The sequence below is a fragment of the Ranitomeya imitator genome, chromosome 2 (genome assembly GCF_032444005.1).
Source record: "Ranitomeya imitator isolate aRanImi1 chromosome 2, aRanImi1.pri, whole genome shotgun sequence".
NCBI classification, from domain to species: Eukaryota; Metazoa; Chordata; class Amphibia; order Anura; family Dendrobatidae; genus Ranitomeya; species Ranitomeya imitator.
Window position 1 is genome coordinate 60,702,171 of NC_091283.1, and position 26,347 is coordinate 60,728,517.

Sequence of the window (26,347 nt, forward strand, 5' to 3'; positions counted from 1 at the left end):
TTCCACTGAGTGAGCACAGACCACTTTCTAAACTTCTGACAATATATCTCCGTTTCATCCTGACCCTGACACAGAGCCAGCAAGATTTTCTCTGCCTGATCCACTGAATTAGGTTCGTCATAAAGCAATCCAAGCGCCAGGAAAAACGCATCAACATCACGCAATGCCAGATCTCCTGGCGCAAGGGAAAATGCCCAGTCTTGAGGGTCACCACGTAACAAAGAAATAATGATCTTTACTTGTTGAACAGGGTCACCTGAGGAGCGAGGTTTCAAGGCAAGAAACAATTTACAATTATTTTTGAAATTCAAGAACTTAGATCTATCACCAAAAAACAAATCAGGAATTGGAATCCTAGGCTCTGACATCGGATTCTGAACCACAAAATCTTGAATGTTTTGTACCCTTGTAGTGAGATTATCCATCCAAGAGGACAGACCTTGAATGTCCATGTTTACACCTGTGTCCTGAACCACCCAGAGGTAAAGGGGAAAAGAGAGACAAAACACACTGCAAAGAAAAAAAAGTGGTCTCAGAACTTATCCCTCTATTGAGATGCATTAGTACTTTGGGCCACCTGTACTGTTATGACCTGGTGGTCAGTACAAAAATGGACCTCGTGGTTAAGAGCACACAGAATGACCTGATAGTTACTGATAATAAAGGACGAGCTCTGTTATGTGGGAACTCTGCTGACCGCAATCCCTAATCCTATCAAAACACACTAGAAATAGCCGTGGATTGCTCCTAACGCTCCCTATGCAACTCGGCACAGCCTAAGGAACTAGCTAGCCCTGAAGATAGAAAAATAAAGCCTACCTTGCCTCAGAGAAATTCCCCAAAGGAAAAGGCAGCCCCCCACATATAATGACTGTGAGTAAAGATGAAAATACAAACACAGAGATTAAATAGATTTAGCAAAGTGAGGCCCGACTTACTGAACAGACCGAGGATAGGAAAGGTTGCTTTGCGGTCAGCACAAAAACCTATAAAAAGACCACGCAGAGGGCGCAAAAAGACCCTCCACACCGACTCACGGTGCGGAGGCGCTCCCTCTGCGTCCCAGAGCTTCCAGCAAGCAAGACAAAAATAAAAATAGCAAGCTGGACAGAAAAATAACAAACCAAAGAAATACAAGCAGGAACTTAGCTTCTGCTGGGAAGACAGGTCACAAGAACGTTCCAGGAGAGAACTAGACCAATACTGGAACATTGACAGGTGGCATGGAGCAAAGATCTAAGTGGAGTTAAATAGAGCAGCCAGCTAACGAATTAACCTCGTCACCTGTGGAAGGAAACTCAGAAACACCCACCAGAGGAAGTCCATGGACAGAACCAGCCGAAGTACCATTCATGACCACAGGAGGGAGCCCGACATCAGAATTCACAACACCCCATGCTTCGCAGTAGGTATGGTGTTCTTTGGATGCAACTCAGCATTCTGTCTCCTCCAAACATAACGAGTTTTGTTTCTACCAAACAGTACCACTTTAGTTTCATCAGACCATATGACATTCTCCAAATACTGGATAAATCAAATGCTCTCTATCAAACTTCAGACGGGCCCGGACATGTACTGGCTTAAGCAGGGGGACACGTCTTGCACTGCAGGATCTGGGTCCCTGGCGGCATAGTGTGTTACTGAAGGTAGCCTTTGTTACAGTGGTCCCAGCTCTATGCAAATCATTCACTAGGTCCCCCCGTGTGGTTCTGGGATTTTTGCTCACCATTCTTGTGATCATTTTGACCCCACAGGATGAGATCTTGCGTGGAGCCCCAGATCAAGGGAGATTATCAGTGGTCTTGTATGTCTTCCATTTTCTTATTATTGCTCCCACAGTTGATTTCATCACACCAAGCTGCTTGCCTATTGAGTATTCAGTCTTCCCAGCCTGGTGCAGGGCTACAATTTTGTTTCTAGTGTCCTTCGACAGCACTTTGGTCTTCACCATAGTGGAGTTTGGAGTGTGACTGTTTGAGAGTGTGGACAGGTGTCTTTTATACTGATAACAAGTTCAAACAGGTGCCATTACTACAGGTAATGAGTGGAGGACAGAGGAGCCTCTTAAAGAAGAAGTTACAGGTCTGTGAGAGCCAGATATCTTGGATGTTTTAGGTGACCGAACACTTATTTTCCACCATAATGTACAAAATAAATCTTGCCAAATCAGACAAGGTGATTTTCTGGATTTGTTTTCTCGTTTTGACTCTAATAGTTGTGGTCTACCTATGATGTCAATTACAGGCCTCTTTCATATTTTTAAGTGAGAGAACTTGCACAATTGGTGGCTGACTAAATACTTTTTTCCCCACTGTAAGTTGACATTTAGCCAAGTGCAATCTAATTTTTTATTGGCATGCACTCGTCCGATTACATCGCAAGTGGGAGCGAGCCCTTATAGACACTGTAGGTAACTTGAGTACACGTCTCTGACTTCTGTATAGTACACTGTATGGTACTATTATGTGTAATCCGTATGGAGCTACACCTGTAAGGTTATGTCCCCACCACAATAATTTTTTATCTACAGGAGTTGTAGATGACTCATGCTTATATTTTTATATATTATTACATATAGCTACATAGCTATATGGAGCTTTTTTCTTCATGAGTGGTGTCTTACTTTGAGCGCATCCCCTTTGTCATTTGCTAATTATCAGGGCCGGGACAATATTTTATCCCTTTTTGGAGACTCAATAAATCTACCAATGCTTTTCAGCTCATTACCTTCTGTAGTGTCTGTGAGGAGATGGCCGCTTACTAAAGACTATAGGACAAATGGACGTAGAGCGGAGTCCACATCTCTAAGAGATACAGACTTTTTCCAGCACGTAGCACCGGTTACATCAATATTATAGTATTTTAATAGATATTTGCTTGCTGTGTTTTATTAGTGATTTGCTTGCTCGTCAGTTCATCCTCAGGAATCAATGTTTCTATTCAGTGACAGCAAGCAGAGGAGGACATGTTGGATGGATCTTATGTATACCTAAGGCCAAACTCTATCAATCTCATCTGTATCAATGTCTCACTCCCATAGTACTCCCAGCCCTAGGCCCATTGTGTGGATGTGGATTGTAGACCCAGGGGAGCCATCATCAGAGGGGTCTCACATGCAGTCCCAGGTAATGGAATATGCATAGTTCTGTGAGGTAAAGGAAAATGTTTAAGGGGGAGGGAAAAAAGACACAGGGGTTGAGAATCAGGCAGTGGTTGGAGTGACTTTGAAGGGAGAGGATCCAAGCTGGGATGGATGGATGATCTATGGAGTTTTGGAGATTGATTGTTGGCTGGAGGGGTGTCCATGAGTTATGGTCGTGATATCCATCGTCTGGAGGAACATAGGCTGTGACTGCACACTATACTGGCTGGAGATGCCAAAAGCTGTGGGCCAACCAAAAGTTGGGAGACAGTGGGTATCGCCTGGTACGGGGTCAGTGGAACTACCAATCTCAGATTGGGAACTTGTGGACTGAGGACATTGTATATTGGCAATCAACGTGGATTTGCTGTATAACCATGGACGGAAGAAATAAATTGAACTGCATTGTTAACCTGCCAAGGTGTTTATTGCAACCCACAACGTCAGATCCTCACAGTGTCTATATGCACAATGCAGGAAAGAAGTAAAAACACACACACACACACAAATCCACAATTCTCTTTATTTTCTATAGACTCACATGTAACTAATCTAATATAGTATACGCTCACTTTTACATTGAGCAGATAGAGTCCTAATACACTGTATATGTTAATATTTCAGTCAGGATTTTCGTTTTTATATACATGAAGGTCGTAAATCACCATAAAAATGAAATGTTTTACAAATCACCAACATACTTTTTTTTTTTAATGATCACCATTTCTAAGATATTCCTTATAGTTAGTGAATAGGAACATTTTGCTTAGCAGGATCGTCCCAACTCATACAGTCACACTTGCTTGACAAGTTTGGCACACTCATACATATGAAGGAAAAGAGATGCGCATGTGCAGCCACCTCTCTACTGACAGGGGCGCAATTCTCAAGACAGACATAGATCCCAGCAGTCCTTTGGACATGCCATAAATTAAATAAATGGGAATATCCCTTTACATTTACAAGCAGTAAACTCCATATACAGTGGGGCAAAAAAGTATTTAGTCAGTCAGCAATAGTGCAAGTTCCACCACTTAAAAAGATGAGAGGCGTCTGTAATTTACATCATAGGTAGACCTCAACTATGGGAGACAAACTGAGAAAAAAAAATCCAGAAAATCACATTGTCTGTTTTTTTAACATTTTATTTGCATATTATGGTGGAAAATAAGTATTTGGTCAGAAACAAACAATCAAGATTTCTTGCTCTCACGGACCTGTAACTTCTTCTTTAAGAGTCTCCTCTTTCCTCCACTCATTACCTGTAGTAATGGCACCTGTTTAAACTTGTTATCAGTATAAAAAGACACCTGTGCACACCCTCAAACAGTCTGACTCCAAACTCCACTATGGTGAAGACCAAAGAGCTGTCAAAGGACACCAGAAACAAAATTGTAGCCCTGCACCAGGCTGGGAAGACTGAATCTGCAATAGCCAACCAGCTTGGAGTGAAGAAATCAACAGTGGGAGCAATAATTAGAAAATGGAAGACATACAAGACCACTGATAATCTCCCTCGATCTGGGGCTCCACGCAAAATCCCACCCCGTGGGGTCAGAATGATCACAAGAACGGTGAGCAAAAATCCCAGAACCACGTGGGGGGACCTAGTGAATGAACTGCAGAGAGCTGGGACCAATGTAACAAGGCCTACCATAAGTAACACACTACGCCACCATGGACTCAGATCCTGCAGTGCCAGACGTGTCCCACTGCTTAAGCCAGTACATGTCCGGGCCCGTCTGAAGTTTGCTAGAGAGCATTTGGATGATCCAGAGGAGTTTTGGGAGAATGTCCTATGGTCTGATGAAACCAAACTGGAACTGTTTGGTAGAAACACAACTTGTCGTGTTTGGAGGAAAAATAATACTGAGTTGCATCCATCAAACACCATACCTACTGTAAAGCATGGTGGTGGAAACATCATGCTTTGGGGCTGTTTCTCTGCAAAGGGGCCAGGACGACTGATCCGGGTACATGAAAGAATGAATGGGGCCATGTATCGTGAGATTTTGAGTGCAAACCTCCTTCCATCAGCAAGGGCATTGAAGATGAAACGTGGCTGGGTCTTTCAACATGACAATGATCCAAAGCACACCGCCAGGGCAACGAAGGAGTGGCTTCGTAAGAAGCATTTCAAGGTCCTGGAGTGGCCTAGCCAGTCTCCCGATCTCAACCCTATAGAAAACCTTTGGAGGGAGTTGAAAGTCCGTGTTGCCAAGCGAAAAGCCAAAAACATCACTGCTCTAGAGGAGATCTGCATGGAGGAATGGGCCAACATACCAACAACAGTGTGTGGCAACCTTGTGAAGACTTACAGAAAACGTTTGACCTCTGTCATTGCCAACAAAGGATATATTACAAAGTATTGAGATGAAATTTTGTTTCTGACCAAATACTTATTTTCCACCATAATATGCAAATAAAATGTTAAAAAAACAGACAATGTGATTTTCTGGATTTTTTTTTCTCAGTTTGTCTCCCATAGTTGAGGTCTACCTATGATGTAAATTACAGACGCCTCTCATCTTTTTAAGTGGTGGAACTTGCACTATTGCTGACTGACTAAATACTTTTTTGCCCCACTGTATGCCTAGCGCTGCTTTCAGCTACTACAAGGATATCCAATCTACGTGAAAAAAATACATCATTTATTTACATAAGTTTAGAGATCTCCACGCAGGCAGTTATACAATGTGTGTATATGTTCATAGGGCTAATATAGTAGAAATATACATGATATTATAATGGATACAGCAACAGATCTTTATTCTTCCTTAATTCCTTCTTTCTTAATAAAAAACATTTGGAGTAGGCAGGCTTAGAAATTCATCTCTAAATTGCACCCAATCTCCCAAGTTCATACCCAAGGCATTTCGTATCTTCATGTTCTCGCTGTAGAGAAGAGCCTTTCCGTCTAGATTGTGCTCATTTATCTTCGTTACATAGTGATTATGATTTTTGAAATTGAGCTTTTCCATCTAAAACAGGAGAAAAATGTACATTAGGCCGAATATGAATAAAAGCAAGCACACTGTACTTCTCTATGCTAAAAAGAGGGTCTTCTATTACTATATTATGTGTAAAGTAGGGCCATATAGAAGTCTCTGAGCTTCCAATCTGAGCATGCTCCAATGTGGCAAAAGGGAGCAAGGTCAGCTGTCAAATCGCCTGTTATCGGCTGTGAAGAGAAGTGTTACTTGTCCTTGTAATCCTGCCTCTGATGATAATGAGCCTGCTGAAGAAGTCTTCTGTACAGAACAGGAACTTTTCTTTTTTTATTCCCTTAAAACAGATAGTAAATGCACAGAAAATAGTTGAAAAATAACATTTACTACATTCAAATAAAGGTTAAATGCGCTAAAGAGTCTCTTTATGCTCGAAGCTAAATGAATAAATATAGTTAAAATATAATAGTTATCCTCTATGAGTGACAGATGCTCAGAATGCTGAAAAAAAAAAATTCTGTGTCTATCTGTGAATAAATGCAAACTGGGTTGTTCCTAGGTCTGTTATAATGTAGAGATGATTCACTGAATGAGGCCGGCTGCACTGATTTGAGACGCTCCAAAAAAAAAATTAAAAAAAATAAAAGACTGCTGCTTTCATGGGTCTTCTCGCGGGAAAGAAAGTAGTCCGTAATTCTATCCTACACGTTTTGGAGGTAGCGTCCTCCTTCCTCAGGGATGACGCATGCATCTGTCATAGAGGATAATTATTTATTATATTTTATCTATATTTATTCATTTTGATTCTCTCTAGATCATTTAACCTTTATTTGAATTTTGTATAGCGTTTTATGCAGCAAGTGCAATGCTTTATATTCTCTACTTGGGAGAAAGGTAGCGCTATTGCAATCTTCGAGTTTAAGTGTATCTTACATCGGAATCATTTTTCAAACATCCATTTATTTCATTATGATGTTAGATGCCGTAGAAGTTTAGCAGCTAATTTTAATATTTTCAAAGGACGAGGTAACTTTTAAAGTGACTTTTCGAATTCTGTATAATGGATCCCCCTTCCTTACCCCAAAGTGATACCATTTTGCAAACTGCACCCCTCAAAGAATGTAAAGCTGTTGTCAAAACAATTCTTAACACTGCAAGAGAATCACTGGAGTTAATGCAAAGTGAGGTGAAAAAATGACATTTTTCCCACAAAGATGATTCTAGTCCCATATTTTTCATTTTCGCAGGGGTACCAGACCAAAATATTTTTTATACAATTTATCCCTAACACAGCAATACCCCATTTGAGGCTAGAAACTACTGTTTGGGCACACGACAGGTTTCCATGACGTAGTTAAATTGTCCCCAAGGTGCCAAAACAAGAGAGATCCCTCCCCACAAGTGACCCCATTTTGTAAACTATACCCCCACAAGGAATTCATCTAGGGGTTAGTGAACATTTTGATCCCAGACATGTTTTCCAGAGATGAATGTGCAGTGGGTCATATGAAGAGAAAAGGGTAATTTTCCCCCCAAAATATACCATTTACTGTAGTTGCCTAATAAGTTGTGCCTGTCTCAGGGACCAACACTGACATAGGCCGGTTTCACACGTCCAGATAATTCCGGTACCGATCGGTACCGGAATTATCCGTGTCCGTGTGCCCCTACGTTTCTGTGGCACATCAGTGTGGCACACGTGTGCCGCCCGTGTGCCCACTGGGTACCACACGCACCGTGCTGGGTACCACACGTACCAGCATCTGGTGCTGAAGCCGCGATTCATATCTTCCCTGCAGCAGCGTTTGCTGCAGAGAACATATGAATAATGGTGTTTAAAATAAAGATCTATGTGCCCCCCGCCCTCCCACCTCCTGTGCTCCCCCCCGCTGTTCTGAAAATACTCACCCACCTCCCTCGTTGGCTGTCGCTGCTTCCTGTTCTGGCCGCATCTTCTCCTGTATGCGGTCACGTGGGGCCGCCCATTACAATCATGAATATGCGGCTCCACCTCCACTGTAATCGGCCGCCCCACGTGACCGCATACAGGAGAAGATACGGCCAGAACAGGAAGCAGCGCCGGCGAGGGAGCTGGGTGAGTATTTTCAGAACAGCGGGGGGGGCGGCGCACAGGGGGTGGGGGGGCGCACAGGGGGTGGGAGGGCGGGGGGCACATAGATCTTTATTTTAAACACTATTATTCATATCTTCTCTGTAGCAAACGCTGCTGCAGGGAAGATATGAATCGCGGCTTCAGCACCAGTGGGGGGGACAGCGCTTAATGTAGCGCTGTCTCCTGCATGGCACACGGACTGCACACGGACAACGTCCGTGTGCAGTACGTGTTTTACACGGACCCATTGACTTTAATGGGTCCTTGTAATACGTGCGCTCCCACGAACACTGACATGTCTCCGTGTTTGGCACACAGAGACACGGTCCACAAAAAATCAATGACATCTGCACAGATGCATTGATTTTTATGTGTCTACGTGTGTCAGTGTCTCCGGTACGTGAGGAAACTGTCACCTCACGTACCGGAGACACTGACGTGTGAAACCGGCCATAAAAGGGTCCCCTCCATCTGTAACCACTTAGATGCTGCTGTCACTATTGTTCCCACTGGTCATCATTGTTTCAGCAAAGTGTCATCTGTAATTTACAACTGACAACCCCCCCAATGGTGTCGGCACAGCTCCTGAGCCTGCACTATTACCATGATGCGCATGTACGGAGAGATGCGCTAAGCACTTGGAAGAAGCTGATTGCCGCAAAGGGGTTAATTAAAAAACCTGACATAAACAGTGGTTAATTTTCTGATGAAATTTAACTTTAACATACAGTTTATATAACGTAAAACGCTAACCTTTTTGCAGACTGTATCTATGTTCATATTCAGTAAATCCATTTTTTTCGCTTGTTTTTCCCTGAACCTTAAAAGGTTGAAGCTACCTTGTAGAAGTTCAATCTTTCTTTTAATTGTATGATCTAAATTGATAGTGTACGGCATTAACATGTTGGCATCTTTCACCGTGAATTTCTCATCATTCAGTAAGTCGTAGAAAATATCCGGATCCCCATCTAAATCCATGAGCTGTTTAAGACTCTTCTTGTTAGCATGCAATGTCTCCAGTGAATTTTCATAAATCTTCCAAAGCAGTTTATCTTCAATTAATTTTGTTTTATCTTTTCCTCTTTGCTGCTCATCTTCAATACACTGAAGTATCCAACTAAGGGCACATGGCCATTGGGCAGCCAACATCACCCACTTTGACACCTTTTTAGGGCATATCATTTTTACTTTCTCCAACTTGATCATCAAACTGACAGATATAATAGTGCTCACGATCCTCTTCATGTTGATAACATTGTCGCTAACATATTCATAACAATCGCTATGAAGGAATTTCAAGGCTTCGTATATGAATTTACGTTGTTCATCATTCATTTCATTATGGATGTATTGGCTGACCTTCGGTAGTACATCTTTTTCAGAAGAATGTGCATTTATTTTCTCAATTATAATTTTTTTACAATTAATTATATTTTTTAGATGCTCTTTTTTAGTCTCTTCGTTCATTTGGGGGACAGAAAAAGGCAACGTTACAACCCGGTTTAAGAACACATAGCCATTGTTAGCCATGCCTTTCAGGAGATCCGATTTTTCAACACATTCAACAATGATGCCAGGGTCTACGGCTAAGATAGATATAAATGGAGCATCTGGATTAGACAGGAGAACATTTATAGCATGTAAGATCTCAACCGCTCTGTTTGGCAGGCACTTGTCCAATTTGGTGATCTCAATGATGACGATGATTTTTTGCTTTCGGTACATTTCCATCAATTGAAGGTAAGAGGTGATGATCTCAATCTCCTCCTTGACGTCATTCATGAAACCCAACTGGGCGCTCATGTCAGTCCTCTTCATTTTCTGCATCAATTTGCCTTTCTGAGTCACAATGCAATTTCTAATCACTTTAATGATTGTTCCTGACAGTAATAATGAACCACTGCCAAATATAGCCGCAGTAATGTATAATATATAATCTACGGGGTCTTTATAGTCTTCAAATTCTCCGGAATAATTAGACAGACAAAGCTTTAAAAGTAAAGCACCAATCAGAATCACGAAGATGAATAAAATCATACACCAAACTGGGATGTGAAGAATCTTCTTAGGAACCCATTCCTTTAATTCTTTCTCATCGGTAGTTTCTTTTCCCTTGTGTATTGCCCGATATATGCTGATTGGAATCAATCCAAATTCATCCTCGATAGCATCACAGAGAGCTGTAATCAGGCCGGCCCATGGATGGTCACAGCCGATACAATGCCAAGCACTGAATTTAATGATTATATTGTGTCTTTGTTTTAGTTCTTCATGTCTTGTTGTGAATATAGGTTCATAAAATAACATGAGAAACACAAGTTTGAAAAGCTCCTTTACTGTTAGTCGTTGACTTCCGTCAGTGAGGTTTTCACACTCTATCTCATAATGATGTTCTGTAATAAAATAAAACATATTAACACACGATCCTTCCACTATTGCTGTAATGGTAAGACGTGAAAAAAACACAGCAGACATAGTAGAAGAGCAAGTGACACATGATATGAGGATATGACACTACAATCAAACCCTGTTGATAATTCTGACATGCAGGTAGCTAAGGAGGATAGGTTCTGGTTGGTTCCATCTATTTTGCTGCGAAGTTATAAGAAACTACATAGGAAAAACCTCGGATTTCACCCTATCCTTCAAACCAAATGGCATTATTGTTACCAGACCTTCGGGCTTGTGCCCTGGATCATGAGCTCTGTTTAATATAACTGCAAGGCGGTTACACGCAACCTCCAACAGGGGGCGCAGGTAAGGGGAAAAAGGTAGCACTCACCGTGTAGCACCACAGTGCAAAGCGAGGAGGAGGCAGAGTAGTCAGACAGGCCAGTCAGCAACAAACAGGAAGATGAAGTACCAGAGGTCACAGCAATGCACGAGGTCAGAGACAAACCAGAAATCGGAAACAGATGGGAGCGCGGGATTCAAAATGTGAGACAAAAGACGTAGTCGGGGTACGAGCCAGAGTCAAAGACAGAAGGGAAACGTAGTAACAGAGATGGAAAGAAAGAGGCAGGGTTCAAAATACAAGCCGAGTCATACACTGTAGGAAACCACCAAACACACACTAAGTCAGGGACAGGGAAGGGGTCAGGCACAAATACGGGTAATCAGAGGCAGAAGGATCGTTAGGGTGTAAGGGTCAGTTGCTCAAGCCAGGGTCTGGAACTATCACTGACACATGCTACCAGGAGTGGCACCAATATATAGCCACCCACGAACCAAAGAGAGGCAGGAAAGGTTAACCCCACCATAACCAGGCCAGGGTAGGAAAAGCAAGAAGCAAACCCCGACCTGGATCATGACACTGTGCACCGAATATTGTTCAGCAACAGATGCATTGCAAATGTTCCATAAGCTTGGGTGCAAAAATTAGTTTGTGCCAAAACAGCAGTTTAAATCACACGTATTGCTTTGCTCAGCTAAATTTGCGTAAAATATATGTAGTGTACCAGTAAGTAATATGCAAGAAACTTCTTCAGAGAGGAAAAGGACAGGAACTCTGATGTCATCAATTGGAAGCATCAGCCCTAAAAGTCAATATCGACCCTTTAAAGAGCCTTGTAACTTAGAATAAGACGCCAAACCAGAAACTCCATTTGCAGACATGCATTTTGAAGTGTTTGCCCCTTGTCAGTGCAAGGCAGTAGAACTGGTTTGGCTGAGTGAGAGCCCTCCAAAAGAGAATGTCAAGTTGGTATACGAAAACATACAGGGCATACAATGTTCCCATGGGAATTATTATTATTTATTATTATTATTATTATTATTATTTATTTATGTAGCACCATTAATTCCATGGTGCTGTACATGAGAAAGGGGTTACGTACAGAGTTATAGATATTGTTTACAGTAAACAAATTTACAATGACAGAGTGGTACAGAGGGGAGAGGACCCTGTCCTTGCGGACTTACATTCTACAGGATAATGAAGCGACAGAAGGTCGGGGGTACGGCAGCTCCGGTGGTGGTGACGCGGCAGCTCTGGTGGTGGTGTCGTTGCAGCTCTGGTGGTGGTGACCCGGCAGCTCGGGTGGTGGTGACACGGAAGCTTGGGTGGTGGTGACGCGCAGAATGGTTATTGCAGGCTGTAGGCTTTCCTGAAGAGATGGGTTTTCAGGTTCCGTCTGAAGGATCTGAGAGTGGTGGATAATCTGACGTATTGAGGCGTGGAATTTCAGAGAATGGGGGATATTCAGGAGAAATCTTGGAGGCGGTTGTATGAGGAACAAATAAGTGTGGAGGTGAGTAGGAGGTCTTGGGAGGATCGAAGATTACGTGAGGGAAGATATTGGGAGATTAGTTCAGAGATATAGGGAGGGGACAGGTTGTGGATGGCTTTGTAGATCAGTGTTAGTAGTTTGAACTGGATTCATTGGGGATTTGGGAGCCAGAGGAGGGATTTTCAGAGGGGAGAAACAGGGGAGTAGTGAGGAGAGAGGTGGATTAATCGGGCAGCAGAGTTGAGGACAGACTGGAGTGGTGCAAGAGAGTTATTGGGGAGGCCACAGAGGAAGGTGTTGCAGTAATCGAGGCGGGAGATGAAGAGGGCATGCACAAGAGTTGTAGTAGATTGTGGGCTGAGGAAGGGCTGGATTCTGGCAATATTTTTGAGTTGGAGGCGACAGGAGGTGGCAAGAGTTTGAACGTCAGGGCAGAGTCGAGAGCTACCCCGAGGCAGTGGATTTCAGGTGCAGGAGAGAGCATAATGCCGTTTACCATAATAAATAGATCAGGTAGGGGGGATACGCGAGATGGGGGAAAGTTGATGAGTACGGTTTTGTCTACATTGAGTCTTAGGAAGTGAGAGGTGAAGAAGGAGGATATGGCTGATAGGCACTCCGGGATTCTGGACAGCAGAGAGGTGACATCTGGGCCAGAGAGGTAGATCTGAGTGTTGTCCGCATACAGGTGGTACTGTAAGCCATGGGACTTTATGAGTTGTCCTAGGCCAAGGGTATAGATGGAAAAAAGTAGGGGCCCTAGGACAGAGCCTTGAGGGACTCCAACAGAGAGAGGGCGGGATGAGGAGAAAGTGTGGGAGTGGGAAACACTAAATGTGCGGTCGGAAAGGTATGAGGCAATCCAGGACAGGGCAAGACCTTTGTTGCTAAGGGAAGAAAGAATCTGTAGCAGTAGGCAGTGGTTGACTGTGTCGAAAGCAGAGAACAGGTCTAGAAGGAGGAGGATGGAGAACTGTCTGTTAGCTTTGGCTGTGAGTAAGTCATTAGTAATTTTGGTCAGGGCAGTTTTGGTGGAGTGGTGGGGGCAGAAGCCAGATTGTAGGTTGTCAAGGAGAGAGGTAGATGAGAGGTGGGAGGAAAGTTGAGCATGGACATGCAGCTCAAGACGTTTTGAAGCAAACGGGAGCAATGATATGGGGCGATAGCTGGGCATAGCAGTTGGGTCAAGGTTAGTTTTTTTGAGGATGGGTGTGATGGTGGCATGTTTGAAGGCAGAGGGGAAGGTACAAAAAGATAGCGATAGGTTGAAGAGATGGGTTAGAGCAGGAATGAGCATGTTAGTGAGGTTGGGGAGCAGGTGGGAAGGGATGGGGTCAAGTGCACAGGTGGTGAGGTGTGATTTGGAAAGGAGGTGAGTAAGCTCTCCTTCAGTGATGTTTTTGAACATGAATGAATTTGAACATGTAAGTAGCCTCTTCAGAGAGGAAGAGTACTTGAACTCTAGTGCCACCTACTACTGTAGAAATGGCAATCCTAAAAGTCAATAGCAAATTTTATAGAGCCTTGCCACATGACCTAGCATAAGTAGGCAAATCATTTTCAGACATGGGTTTCAGAATATTTGAACATCATCAGAGCAAAGCAGGAGAACTAGATTTGCTGGGAGAGATGCCTCTGACAAGATCTAAGGGTCCATATTGATTTTAATGATTGCTACTTCCAATGAGTGGCACTAGAATTGCTGTTCTCTTCCTACTTACATATTGAACTTTCCAAAGGAGCACTGCATGGCCTGTAAATCTTCCTACGCCAACTTGGTGCTCTTCACAATTGAAAATTTACCCCTAAGGCCGAAGTCACACCATCACCATACAACATGGCCATGCGCTGTGCAATAAAGCATCGGTCAGCACATGGCCCAATGTTTCTCTATGGGGCAGCTCAGATCTGTGATTATTTTCTCATGCCGAATCGGCATGCGAGAACAAATCGCAGCATGCTGTGATTTGCAGCGAGAATCGGCTCACTCGCACCCATGCAAGTCTATCGGTGCATGTGTCACAACGCACAGCACTCGAATATCATCCGAGTGTGGTGCGATATACAACGATGCGATGCCGATGCCAGCAACAGAGGAGATGGATAAATTAATTTCTCCGCCTCCTCCGCAACTGTGCTCAGAGCCAATCTGTGTGAGAGGATCGGAGCATGGTAGCATGGCACTTGGCTCACAGAACCGAGGGTCTGGCATAGGATTCCATACGCTGGTGTGACTCCAGCCTTAGGCAGCAATTAATACTATATAATACCACATTACAGATATTTTTAAAATAGTATTAGGCTAAGTGCACACGTTGCAGAATTGCCGCGGAAATTTCCGCGGCAATTCTGCAACTCCTGCCGTGGATATATATTGCATGCGGAATTGGCATGCGTATTCCCGCTAAACACTAGTGTTTTGCAAGTGTAATTAGCTTGCAGCATGCTAGAGTTTTCCAAGCAATCTGTAGCATCGCTTGGAAAATTGATTGACAGCCTGGTCACTCTTGTCAAACATATTGTTTGACAAGTGTGACCAACTTTTTACTATTGATGCTGCCTATGCAGATTTTTCATTTTAATAATTCTTTTTTTTTTTTTTAACAATTATATGCTTCCCAGAGCCTGGAGGAGAGTCTCCGCTCCTCCACCCTGAGTACCAACCGCACATGATCCGCTTACTTCCCGCATGGTGGGCATAGCCCCATGCAGGAAGTAAGCGGATCAATACATTCCTATGTGTGCGGAATCCCCGCGATTCCGCACAAAGAATGAACATGCCGCGTTTTTTTCCGGAATGCGATTCCACTGCGGGAAGAAAACGCAGCATGTGCACAAAAATTGCGGATTGCATTCTAATAAATAGTAAGGTTAATGTAAGCTTTTTTTAGCATTTTTATAGCGAAAAAAATGCGAAAAATCCTGAATGTGTGCACATAGCCTTAATTTTTATGTCATCTAATTAATTATTTCATATGAAATTATAGTGTTATCCAGTCTTACCATTCTGCATCTATGCTTTTTTAATATAGCACCGCTTACTAAACATTCAAAACATCTGTAACCTATTTTATGATTGAGTATAAATACATTAAATAAGATAGCGTGGAGGAGAGTTTGCATCTCGGCTTTGGGAAAATGGCCGCCGCGATCTCTTCTGCGCACGCGCGGCATCCCGCGGCCATTTTCCTGAAGCCCCGTGCAGCAGAGCACTCCATCTGCGCACGCGCGGCCCCAGGAAGATGGCCGCCCCCACCGATGACAGGGGTAATAGCGCAGATCGCGCGCTGTTTCTTCACGTGCGCGCAGGGGATTCGGCATTTGGACATGCGCACACCACTACGCCACCAACGGAAAGCTGGGGAAGAAAAGAGCGATGTCACCATGCCCACCTGACCTGACCAGCCTGATTGACAGGCGAAAACGGCGACTTTGGTAATGTATTTCGCAGCATAGGTGGGGAATCAGGGTACACTACATACACTATTGTAACGCACAGCGCAGGCCCTATTTAACAGTATTTTTATCTCAATCTGAAAAAACGGGGTGACAGGTTCCCTTTAAGTATTTTGTGCGACATATCTGTGTGATTTAAGGGCATAAAAATTCAAAGTTGGAAAATTGCGAAATTTTCAAAATTGTCACCAAATTTCCTTTTTTTTCACAAATAAACGCAAGTCATATCAAAGAAATTTTAGCGCTATCATGAAGTACAATATGTCACGAGAAAACAATGTCAGAATCACAGGGATCCGTTGAAGCATTCCAGAGTTATAACCTCATAAAGGGACAGTGGTCAGAATGATAAAAATTGGCCCGGTCATTAACATACAAACCACCCTTGAGGGTAAAGAGGTTAAACAGCAAGTATATAAGTCCTTGGACAAGAATACAGTAATTAATCAGAGCCAGCATGGGTTTGTAGTAAACAAGTCATGCCAGACTAATCTAATTTACTGCTATGATGAAATCACTGACTGGGTGAATTGGGGAAATGCGGTAGATATAGCATATCTTGACTTCAGGCAAAGTAGGTTTGCATCTTCATTTATCACCTTAGTTTACACTGCAGGATGACCAATAGATTGCAATTAATGTCCACCCAAACTTACAATAATTTCTTACCATTGAGAGGAGATGTGTCTGTGGGTTCTGATATTTTCTTTTCTTCAGACTCAGAATTCATCTTACAAAGGTGTTCTGTAATTACAAAAAAAAATATTTAGACCTGATTTTTTTGGTTTTGCTTTAAACACAATGCAAGGTGTTACTGTTGCAAAGAAAAAATATTTGGTTATAATGTTTTGGTGTATCAAAGCTTATATCTTTATGATTCAGATGGTCAAATGAAAAACATGAGTAACATAATATTTTCTTTTTCAAATCATGATCTTTATAAAAAATAAAATTACAAAAAAGTGTAATCTTGCAATTTTCACACTGAGCACTGGGGCTATTCTAGGCTTATTATACTTCCTATCTTGTCAGGAAGAGTTTCAAGCAGATTAGTTATCATGAGGCCTCTCATGAGAATTTTTCACAGTGATCTGCTGTGAAGACACTGAGCTTGAACTGCAGTGACCTCATCACTGGCATTTTCCCACGGTCCTGAGGTCACCACAGCTCAGCCCGACTGGGAACACAGCCTCAGTGACGTCACTGAGGCTGCATTCGCAGCATCTCATTCACTAGTGGTTCTCAGCCTGGACGGTCGCATCTTGGCACCGTCCAGGTTGAAAACTATTTAGACCCCAGATATGGATTATGGCGTGGGACAGAATGACAGACAGGTATGGTATATTGTTGTTTTTCTAATTCTATTTTTATTACAGGAGATTGAGGGCTTCTGTGGAAATAGGTGTTAGGTGAGTATAACTGTGTTTGTTATTTTTAAATAAAAAAGGAAAACGGCGTTTTGTTTTATTTCTAATAAAAGACTTTATTCTTGCTGTGTCTTTATTTGCCATGTAATTATAGGATTAGTAATGGAGAGGTGTCTTCTAGACACCTCTTCATTACTAAGCTGTTTGCTTGATGTCACCTGACAATACAAAGGTGACATCAACCTCACAAACATGAACCCCACTTGCCACCATTACAGGGTTAATGGGAAGAGCCAGGCAAAGCTCAAGGATTGGCTCATCTAATAGATGTGCCTTTTCTAGGCATCTACGGCCTGCTATTTTTAGGCTGGGGGGCCTATATCAATGGCCCCTTACCAGCCTGAGAATACCAGCCCCCAGCTGTCAGCTTTAGCAAGGGGGACCCCACTCCATTTTTTTTAAATTATTTATTTAAATAATTTAAAAAAAAAACAGTGTGGGGACCTCTCTATTCTTGATAACCATCCTTGCTGAAGCTGACAGCTGAGAGTTGCAGCCCCCAGCTGTGAGTTTTGCCTGGTTGGTTAAAGAAAATAGGGGAGAACCCACGTCGGGTTTTTCATTCATTAAGTTTGTTATATCGTAGGCAGCGGGTGTTGAATACCCTGATCATCCGCTCCTGCTGTCACTCTTATTAGTGGCAGCAGGTGACGGATGATGGGAGTAACAGTCCCAAAAGCCCCCACCTGCTGTCATTGTTCTGACTTGAACAGAACTCTCATCATTCTCTTCTGCTCGTACCGATCGCCGGCAGAGCAGGGGAGAATGATGAAAGCTGTCTTAAGCACCCGCTGCCGAGGAACAGCGCTTACTGTAGCGCTTCTTCCCTGGCGCTGATGCATGTCACTCGAGTGATCTCTATGTGTGCTCTCCGTGTGCATGTGTGCGGGACGTTTTGCGGCCCATGCTGATGGTAAAATACGGACATGTCGGCGTGTTTTGTCTATAGACAAATGGTGCTTGGAAACACACTGACATGTGCACAGACCCATTCATTTTAATGAGTCTACATGTGTCAGTGTCTCCGGTATGTGTGAAAACTGTCACCACACGTACTGGAGACACAGATGTGTAAAAGAGGCCTTAAGGTACCGTTACACTAAACGACTTACCAACGATCACGACCAGCGATACGACCTGGCCGTGATCGTTGGTAAGTCGTTGTGTGGTCGCTGAGGAACTGTCACACAGACAGCTCTCTCCAGTGACCAACGATCAGGGGAACGACTTCGGCATCGTTGAAACGGTCTTCAACGATGCTGAAGTCCCCGGGTAACCAGGGTAAATATCGGGTTACTAAGCGCAGGGCCGCGCTTAGTAACCCGATATTTACCCTGGTTATCATTGTAAAAGTTAAAAAAAAAAAAAAAGACAGTACATACTCACATTCCGATGTCTGTCACGTCCCCCGGCGTCAGCTTCCCGCACTGACTGTGTCAGCGCCGGCCGTAAAGCAGAGCACAGCAGTGACGTCACCGCTGTGCTCTGCTTGACGGCCGGCCGGCGCTGACAGTCAGTGCAGGGAAGCCGATGCTGGGGGACGTGACAGACATCGGAATGTGAGTATGTACTGGTTTTTTTTTTTAACTTTTACAATGGTAACCAGGGTAAATATCGGGTTACTAAGCGCGGCCCTGCGCTTAGTAACCCGATATTTACCCTGGTTACCAGTGAACACATCGCTGGATCGGCGTCAGACATGCCGATCCAGCGATGACAGCGGGTGATCAGCGACCAAAAAAAGGTCCTGATCATTCCCCAGCGACCAACGATCTCCCAGCAGGGGCCTGATCGTTGGTCGCTGTCACACATAACGAGATCGTTAGCGGGATCGTTGCTACGTCACAAAAAGCGTGACATTGCAACGATATCGTTAACGAAATCGTTATGTGTGAAGGTACCTTAAGAGGTAGGATTATAATGACTGATAACACCTCTACACACAGCTGATAACCCAGGTTTCACCAATCACAATCGGCGATGTCACAGCTGACCCGGGTCCATCTTCCTTCACAATTACCTTGTATATGCTTATTACATTCTTCAATACAAAATATAGGGCCACATTGTAAAGAACACATGGATTTCCTCTTGGCAGTTCCCTATACCAAATTTCTTGTTGCCTTTTCATCAATTTTCAAGGGACATCAAGTTCTAAGTAATGTCATTGGTGTGCCAAATTTCAGCCATTTTGTAATGACCGTCTTCACTTTGTTCCATAGTATATCTAATACCTTGCACATTGTTTTTACCCTTCACATAACTGATAACTTTTCAAAACGAGATCCCTTTGCTGTGTTGTAAGCTGTTTTCAGACCATAGAACAGCTTAAATTTATATGAGGTTAATCAGAATCACTGTAATGATGGCAACTGTGTACTGACTACTATGTAACATGAGGGTAAATATGATTGGCTAACTCTGAACACCACATAACCAAGTATAAGAAGGTGTTCACTTATGTAATCGCATATTTATTTTCCTCCTCTAAATGATTTCAGTTTGTTGGAAACAGTTCTCAAATTATTCTTCTTGGCATGATTATTATTACATGACAAAACCCTGTGATTTTAACAGCGGCATGCAGACATTTTAGATTCACTATTGCTACTTATTAAATGTCAAAAGGGCACTTTTTGGCATCTGTCTGCTCTCTGTAAGACTCTAAGGTTTCAACAAAGAATGAATCAACATCTGTGATTGGACTGATCACTCTGACAAGTTGATTTTCTTTCGGCCGCCTAACAAGCTTTGTACGTTAAATAAGAACCCTGTATGTGTCCAAGTACAAAAGTTATACTTACCCCTGATCTTGGCAAGGAGGGCATCCTTGCCCCTGCCCCATGGTACATACAGACCAACCGTCATAGGACATTTCCCCTTGTAGAGAGTCCAGGCCAATGCTTTGCAATAATCATCATCCGGGGTGTACATGTCATTGTCTTTGGTGCTGTGCATTTTCTTTTGACAGGAAACATCTAGGAAGAAACACATTGCGTCTTAGACAGCGGTAATATTTGCAATACATTTATTTGTTTTTCAGCTGCCTCCTTTTATGCAAGTTATATGTACTAGACATTTTGACAATTCTTCATGTGTTTTCTATGAAATGCATTACAAAGAATGCTATCCGCACTAAATGCAATATTTGGACACCTCTCCTACCCAGGTGGACCAAAAGATTCACATCCCGTCATTGTTTATTGGGGTGGGCCATACTTACCAACATTGCAGCTTGACTCCATCATAACATGTCCCTACATATAAATTAAAAAAATTAGAAAACGGAAAAAACTGCCCTGTATTTTTTGTCTGAAAACATAGTATCTTCTGTGAAACATGTGCAAGACACAGCATGCATCACTTACCAGGAGGAGACATGTCTCCCGCCAAAGATGAAGGATTATTTTACATCAATATTAAATTAATAGATGTTTCCAGCAGTTATTCTTAGCTCCTTATTATTTTAGAGATTGCACTTATTTTGGGGTCTATTTATGTTTTTTCACTTTGCTTTTTTTGGAACCTCAGAACTTCATGTCGTCACTCAGGTTATGTTCTCACATTGTTTTGTTGCCGCATTTTTTTCCATGTGGATTTGTTAACAAAACCTGATGCCGGCAAAGTGAATGAAAAACCTGACGTTTCTTGCACACGTTGAGTATTTTTGACTTGCGGATTTGGTGCAGAAAATAATCTGCAGCGTGTCAATTCTCTGTGCGTTTTTGCCCTGCGTGTTTCACCATTCACTTCACGCAAACCGGTCAAAACACATGGCAAAATCGCACTAAAAACGCTTGGTTTTTTTTTTACAGCTGAGGCTTTCCTGCCAAGAGATGCAGAAATGGTGCAGAAATTTTACTCAACGTATGCACATACCTTTACAACTACAATTTCAGATCCTGCTGGCCTAGTGGTAGATCAGTAACCGAGACACAGACCGTGCAAAAGATTGAGGAGGCACATCCAAACACTTACATTTAAATTATTTTATGGCTTGGTGGAGAATGGGGAAAAAACAATACACTTTATCTACGTAACCTCTTTCTGACATCGAGCGTAATAATATGCCGATGTCGGACTCCCTCCCTTTGAAGTGGGCTCTGGCGGTGAGCTCACATCTTCCCCAGTACATGTCAGCTGTTTTGAACAGCTGACATGTGCCCGGAACAGCCACGGGTGGAATTGCGATCCACCCACGGCTATTAACCCATTAAATGCCGCTGTCAACGGCATTTAACATGCCCTTCCGGCAATCGTGCCAGAAATCCGCCCACTGGTGACCCCCTTCACGTGATCGAGGGTCATCGATGGATTGGCATGACAACCAGAGGTCTCCTGGAGACCTCTATGGTTGTCACTGCCGCCTTGCTGGGAGCACCGCCCAGTGGTCGGCGCTCATAGAAAGTTGAAAAAAAAAAAAAAGTTTTTAAAATCTAACAAAAAAGCCAAACAAAAAACATGTTGTTTTTTTTCCCCGTTTTCTAATACAAGACATGGTAAAACCAATAGTGACGATCAAAAGTACAACTCGTCCCGCAAAAAAAACAAGCCCACATATGGCCATATTGACAGAAAAATAAAAAGTTATGGCTCTGGGAAGCAGGGGGAACGAAAAACGAATACGCAAAACCGAAAAAAAAAAGCACCAGTCATGAAGGGGTTAAAGTGAGATCTGCAGACAGCTTAATTTCAACCCAACGAATTGAGAAAGTGGGATACGGCGGGCTGTCTAACGTTTTGCAACAGAAAAAATTATATCCTCTTTTTTAATGTGCCTTAGGTCTTCAGACAGTTTCATATCACCACAGCACTAAATGACGAGGTGGGATACAGCAGGCTGTTTCACAATTAGCTAGTGAAAAAATATTAATTAGAACGCTATACTCGTGCATGGAGCACAATAGAACCAGTGCACAACACACTTTTGTCTGTCTGTGGACCTCAGTGATGGCAAAAACAAAACTGCTGGAAGGTAAATTTTACAGCCACATTGGACACTAGCTAGCTCCACTCTCTGACTGATATACAACCGCCTGGCTAACTGGCTAAAATCTTGCTGCTAACAGTGCCAGCGTCAGGAGCAGCCTCGCTGCGCTGTTACAGTGTCAAAATAACGCTAAAACAAAATGTCCGCTCTTTATATGGAGAGGGACATGTGATTTCAGCCGCCAATGACACAAGCCGTTGTATCAGGACATTGTGGATGTTTTCTGCGCCCTGATTGGCTAGCCACAATGTGCACACACAACAACAACTTTGATCATAAATTATCTATGAAGTTCGTGCAGTAGCAAAACAAAGCAATATTTTTTTTATAATATATTTATGCCAAAAAAAAATCTTAGAAAAGCAAACCTTCTATTTCAATTAGTTGTACATCTATTGGGTGAATAAAACATATTCAGTGTTCTTGTGATCATATAGCTCAATGGTTGTGTGCAGAGTAAGGAAAGATTTAGTGCTCAGTAACAGAACAATGGAGTCCATAGAGATGTTATCAAATGAATGGAAGTTTACATTTAAAAATAGAATTTCACTTTTCTTTTGTTCATAACATATGACATAAAAAAATGAAAATTTAGTTAAAAGCACAACCCAGAGATATAAATATTATACCGTACTTACAGTCAGAACTCGATGCAAGCTTGATCTAGAAATAATGGATACAGGTGGATTCTGTCGTTGGATTGAGTTAAAGCTGATATTCGAGGCATTTATAGTAACTTACCTTCTGTTAGATACATGGAAATTATCCTTTGGGGTGTGGAATTCCAGAGAACTAATTATCTTGTAGAAAAAAAAAGGAGATTAAAAAAAGTTCACAACGCCAATATTGTTCCGGATACACCAGAAAGTTGATGAATGGGTGCCAATTCCCGCTGGTGAAGCTCAACTGTTGTAGAACCGAAGAAAGAAAAGGATTTTCTGGCACTTTCATCCATTCTTTTGTATCATTATCTTGTATTTGGCTTGAATAAGGAGCCAGTTTTCAATGTAATCACTAATTTCATGGGTGTAGACAATTGGGATAAGTTAATCTCAGGTGCTATAATATTACATGTGTTTTAGAAGCTAAAACTTCAACTCAACGTTTCTTGCCACCCAAGGAAAAGCTAGCACTGTGTTCACATGCCCACGTCCTGAGGCTCCGGGGGAGAAAGGAGAGTGTCCATGGCCAGATTACCCTCATAATAATGTTTCGTGTGGTTGGTGAGCCGCCATTGGCCTTGCCTATTTCTTGCCAGCAGGTCCTATTTTAGGCAGCTCCACCCACCAGTCTTTGCTCGAACATGTTCCCTGCCCTGTTAGCCCCTGTGCATGCATCCTCATGTATTCAACTTCCAGCCTGTTTACCTGTCCTACCTGACCTTTCCGCTCATAACTTGGTTATGTTTTTTTATCCTATGGTGACTGCTCCAACTTTAGACTGTCTGACTTTGCCTCTGTCTCGCCCCTCTGTACCACGCACTCATATCTCTGACCCTTCGGTCAGCTGCTGCAATCCCAAGGACTGTCCTGGAGTGGTACCTGTGACCAAGCCTAACCTAAAATCCAGTGGCTGTAGTGAACGCTGGGAAGTCGCTTAGTCATGCCCCTCCAGGGTAAGCACAGGCCCATGGTGCAGTGGGCCCATACTGCTATTGTGTCCATCTTCTCCACAATTTCTTATTTATCAAAAGAGGAAAATGTTGACTTCTTAAATGTTTTTCCAGAAAAACGTGTTGAGTGGGTGAACTGTTATCCATGCTGTCAATCAGCATGATTTTGCCAGTCACACCCCTTTGACAGACAAGCTCAGAAGAGGAAGAGCTGCTGTATTGACGAGGAGTAGCTGAATCTCCTTCAGGAGAGGTCAGTGACCGCTCTGAGCCGGAGACGGATAGAACAGGCAGGTAGTTTGCAATTACCTGCCAATTAGTTTTTTGGCTCATAGTAAAAAAAAATATATAGTCCTGGAAAAAACCCTTTCATTGTTTCCGCCATCTACATTCTACCTCCTCTTTCATGCCTGAATGACATACTTGGTTCAATAGATTTCTATGCTGAAGGACTTTGAAAATGACAACATTTGACCCATGTAATAATTTGGCTTGTCAAATTTATAATTCAAAAATAGAATACATCCAGTAGTGGATTAAAAGCAGCCAAGGCCCCAAGCAGTTTAGAAGGCATGCCCCTCGCAGCACCCGAAGTATCGCATGATATGTCACATGATTCACTTGATAGATCATGTGATTAACACACAGATGCTCCTGTGCACATGTGCAGAATGACAGAGACGGCGGTCCCCACATAACCCCTTTATACACAGTATGAATCCTCACATAGTCCACTATATACAGTATTAGCCCCTATATACAGTATGATCCCCCACATAGCCTCCTATATACAGTGTGAGCTCCAAATAGTCTTAATACAGTATCAGCCATCACAGAATCTCCTATATACAGTATAAGGCACCACATCACCCCACTATATAAAGTGAACCATCATACAGTCCCCCAATATACAGTATGAGCCCTCACGTAACCTCCTACATACAGAATGAGCCCTCACATAGCCTCCTATATACAATATGAGCCCCCACATAGCCTCCTATATACAATATGAGCCCCCACATAGCCTCCTATATACAATATGAGCCCCCACATAGCCTCCTATATACAGGCACACAACTCATGCACATATATACTGTTGATAAATAAAAACAACAACACATACTCACCTCGCACCCGTTCCTCCGGCGCTCTACTTTGGTCCCCAGGGACTTATTTCTTCTTGTGGCCGGAGTGTACGTCATCGCGCTGGCACGTCTCAGAAAAGGCAACGGGTGCTCTCCTGGAGGTGTGCTGCCATTCTGTATTGATGGCATCATAGTTTCAGGAAAGCTCCCTACCCTGGGATTAGCAGCACCGATGGAGGTGTACAAAACATTGCTATGAGGGCAGTCTGGCCATGGGCCCGGGAACCTTTGGCCCTGGGCAGTAGCTCAGATTGCCCTCAATCAGTTGCAGATTACCAGTCGCTCATGTATCTCATAATGGAACTATGGTATAACTTGTATTAGGTAGAGTCCGACCTCCCTGCTCTTTGCCATTTTACAAGATCATATATTTATCAAGCTGATCTAAAATCTTAGATCGTGTGCCATTTTTAAAATCGACTCCTGCCAATTTTAGAAAGGTCGAGAGCTTTCCATGTGTCCAGAATGACATCTACTTTTCTACCTAGTGTTCATATCTGGATCAATTACGAATGCTACAAACACCAGTAAGTCATCTGCAAATTATACAATTCTTATTGCATCATCTCCAAATATATTCCCTGTAACTGATTAGATTAAATCTAAATGATTTATTGGTGCGGAGCCATTATGTCCCCACCCCGAATAACCCATTTGGTACTAATGGTCCCAATCGGGGATGCTTTCCGTGCGGGCACTGTCTTGCCTGCACCAATGTCCTGCACTGCTCCAGCTTTACCTCTGCAGATGGAAGTAGAAGATTTGACATCAGACAACGGATTTCATGTAGTACAACCAACGTAATTTATTACGCTACATGTCCTTGTCCCATGGTTTATGTGGGATTAACTACCCGGGAACTTAGAGTTCGTGAGCACGTGCGGGACATTGGTGCGGCCAGGACAGTGTCCGACATATCTGATCTCAAATCAATTCCACGTCATTTTAGGTCGCACCATAAATGCGACGCTAGACTTTTGAAGGTTAGGGGAATTGATGTTTTACATCTGGGGATTCGCGGTGGGGACAATAAAAAGCTTTTAGCCCAAAAAGAATGAAAATGGATAGTGCAGCTTGGCACCATGTCACCTAACGGCTTAAATGAAGCACTTAGTTTTGCCTCCTACTTATGAGGGACTCCATAACTGTTATACTCCTCCTGTTCGTGGTGTGCTGTATGTAACAAAGAACTTCCTGCTTCCCATCATAGATATATGGTCAAAACACCCCTTGTTGGCCTCCATCCCTTAGTTTCGGTTGGGATGCTGTTTTTATTGTTTACATT

General features: G+C 42.9%; 1 protein-coding gene across 1 annotated transcript; it reads right to left on the reverse strand.

The window, feature by feature from the left end:
• Window positions 1–3,109: 3,109 nt before the first annotated feature.
• LOC138666252 (NTPase KAP family P-loop domain-containing protein 1-like) lies at window positions 3,110–25,119 on the reverse strand. Its single transcript, XM_069754483.1, has 7 exons — window positions 25,045–25,119; window positions 20,539–20,572; window positions 20,120–20,293; window positions 16,558–16,632; window positions 8,957–10,596; window positions 5,989–6,123; window positions 3,110–3,145 (listed from the first exon to the last, which is right to left on the reverse strand). The coding sequence occupies exons 1-7, from the start codon at window positions 25,117–25,119 to the stop codon at window positions 3,110–3,112; spliced, it is 2,169 nt and encodes a 722-aa protein (XP_069610584.1).
• Window positions 25,120–26,347: the final 1,228 nt, after the last annotated feature.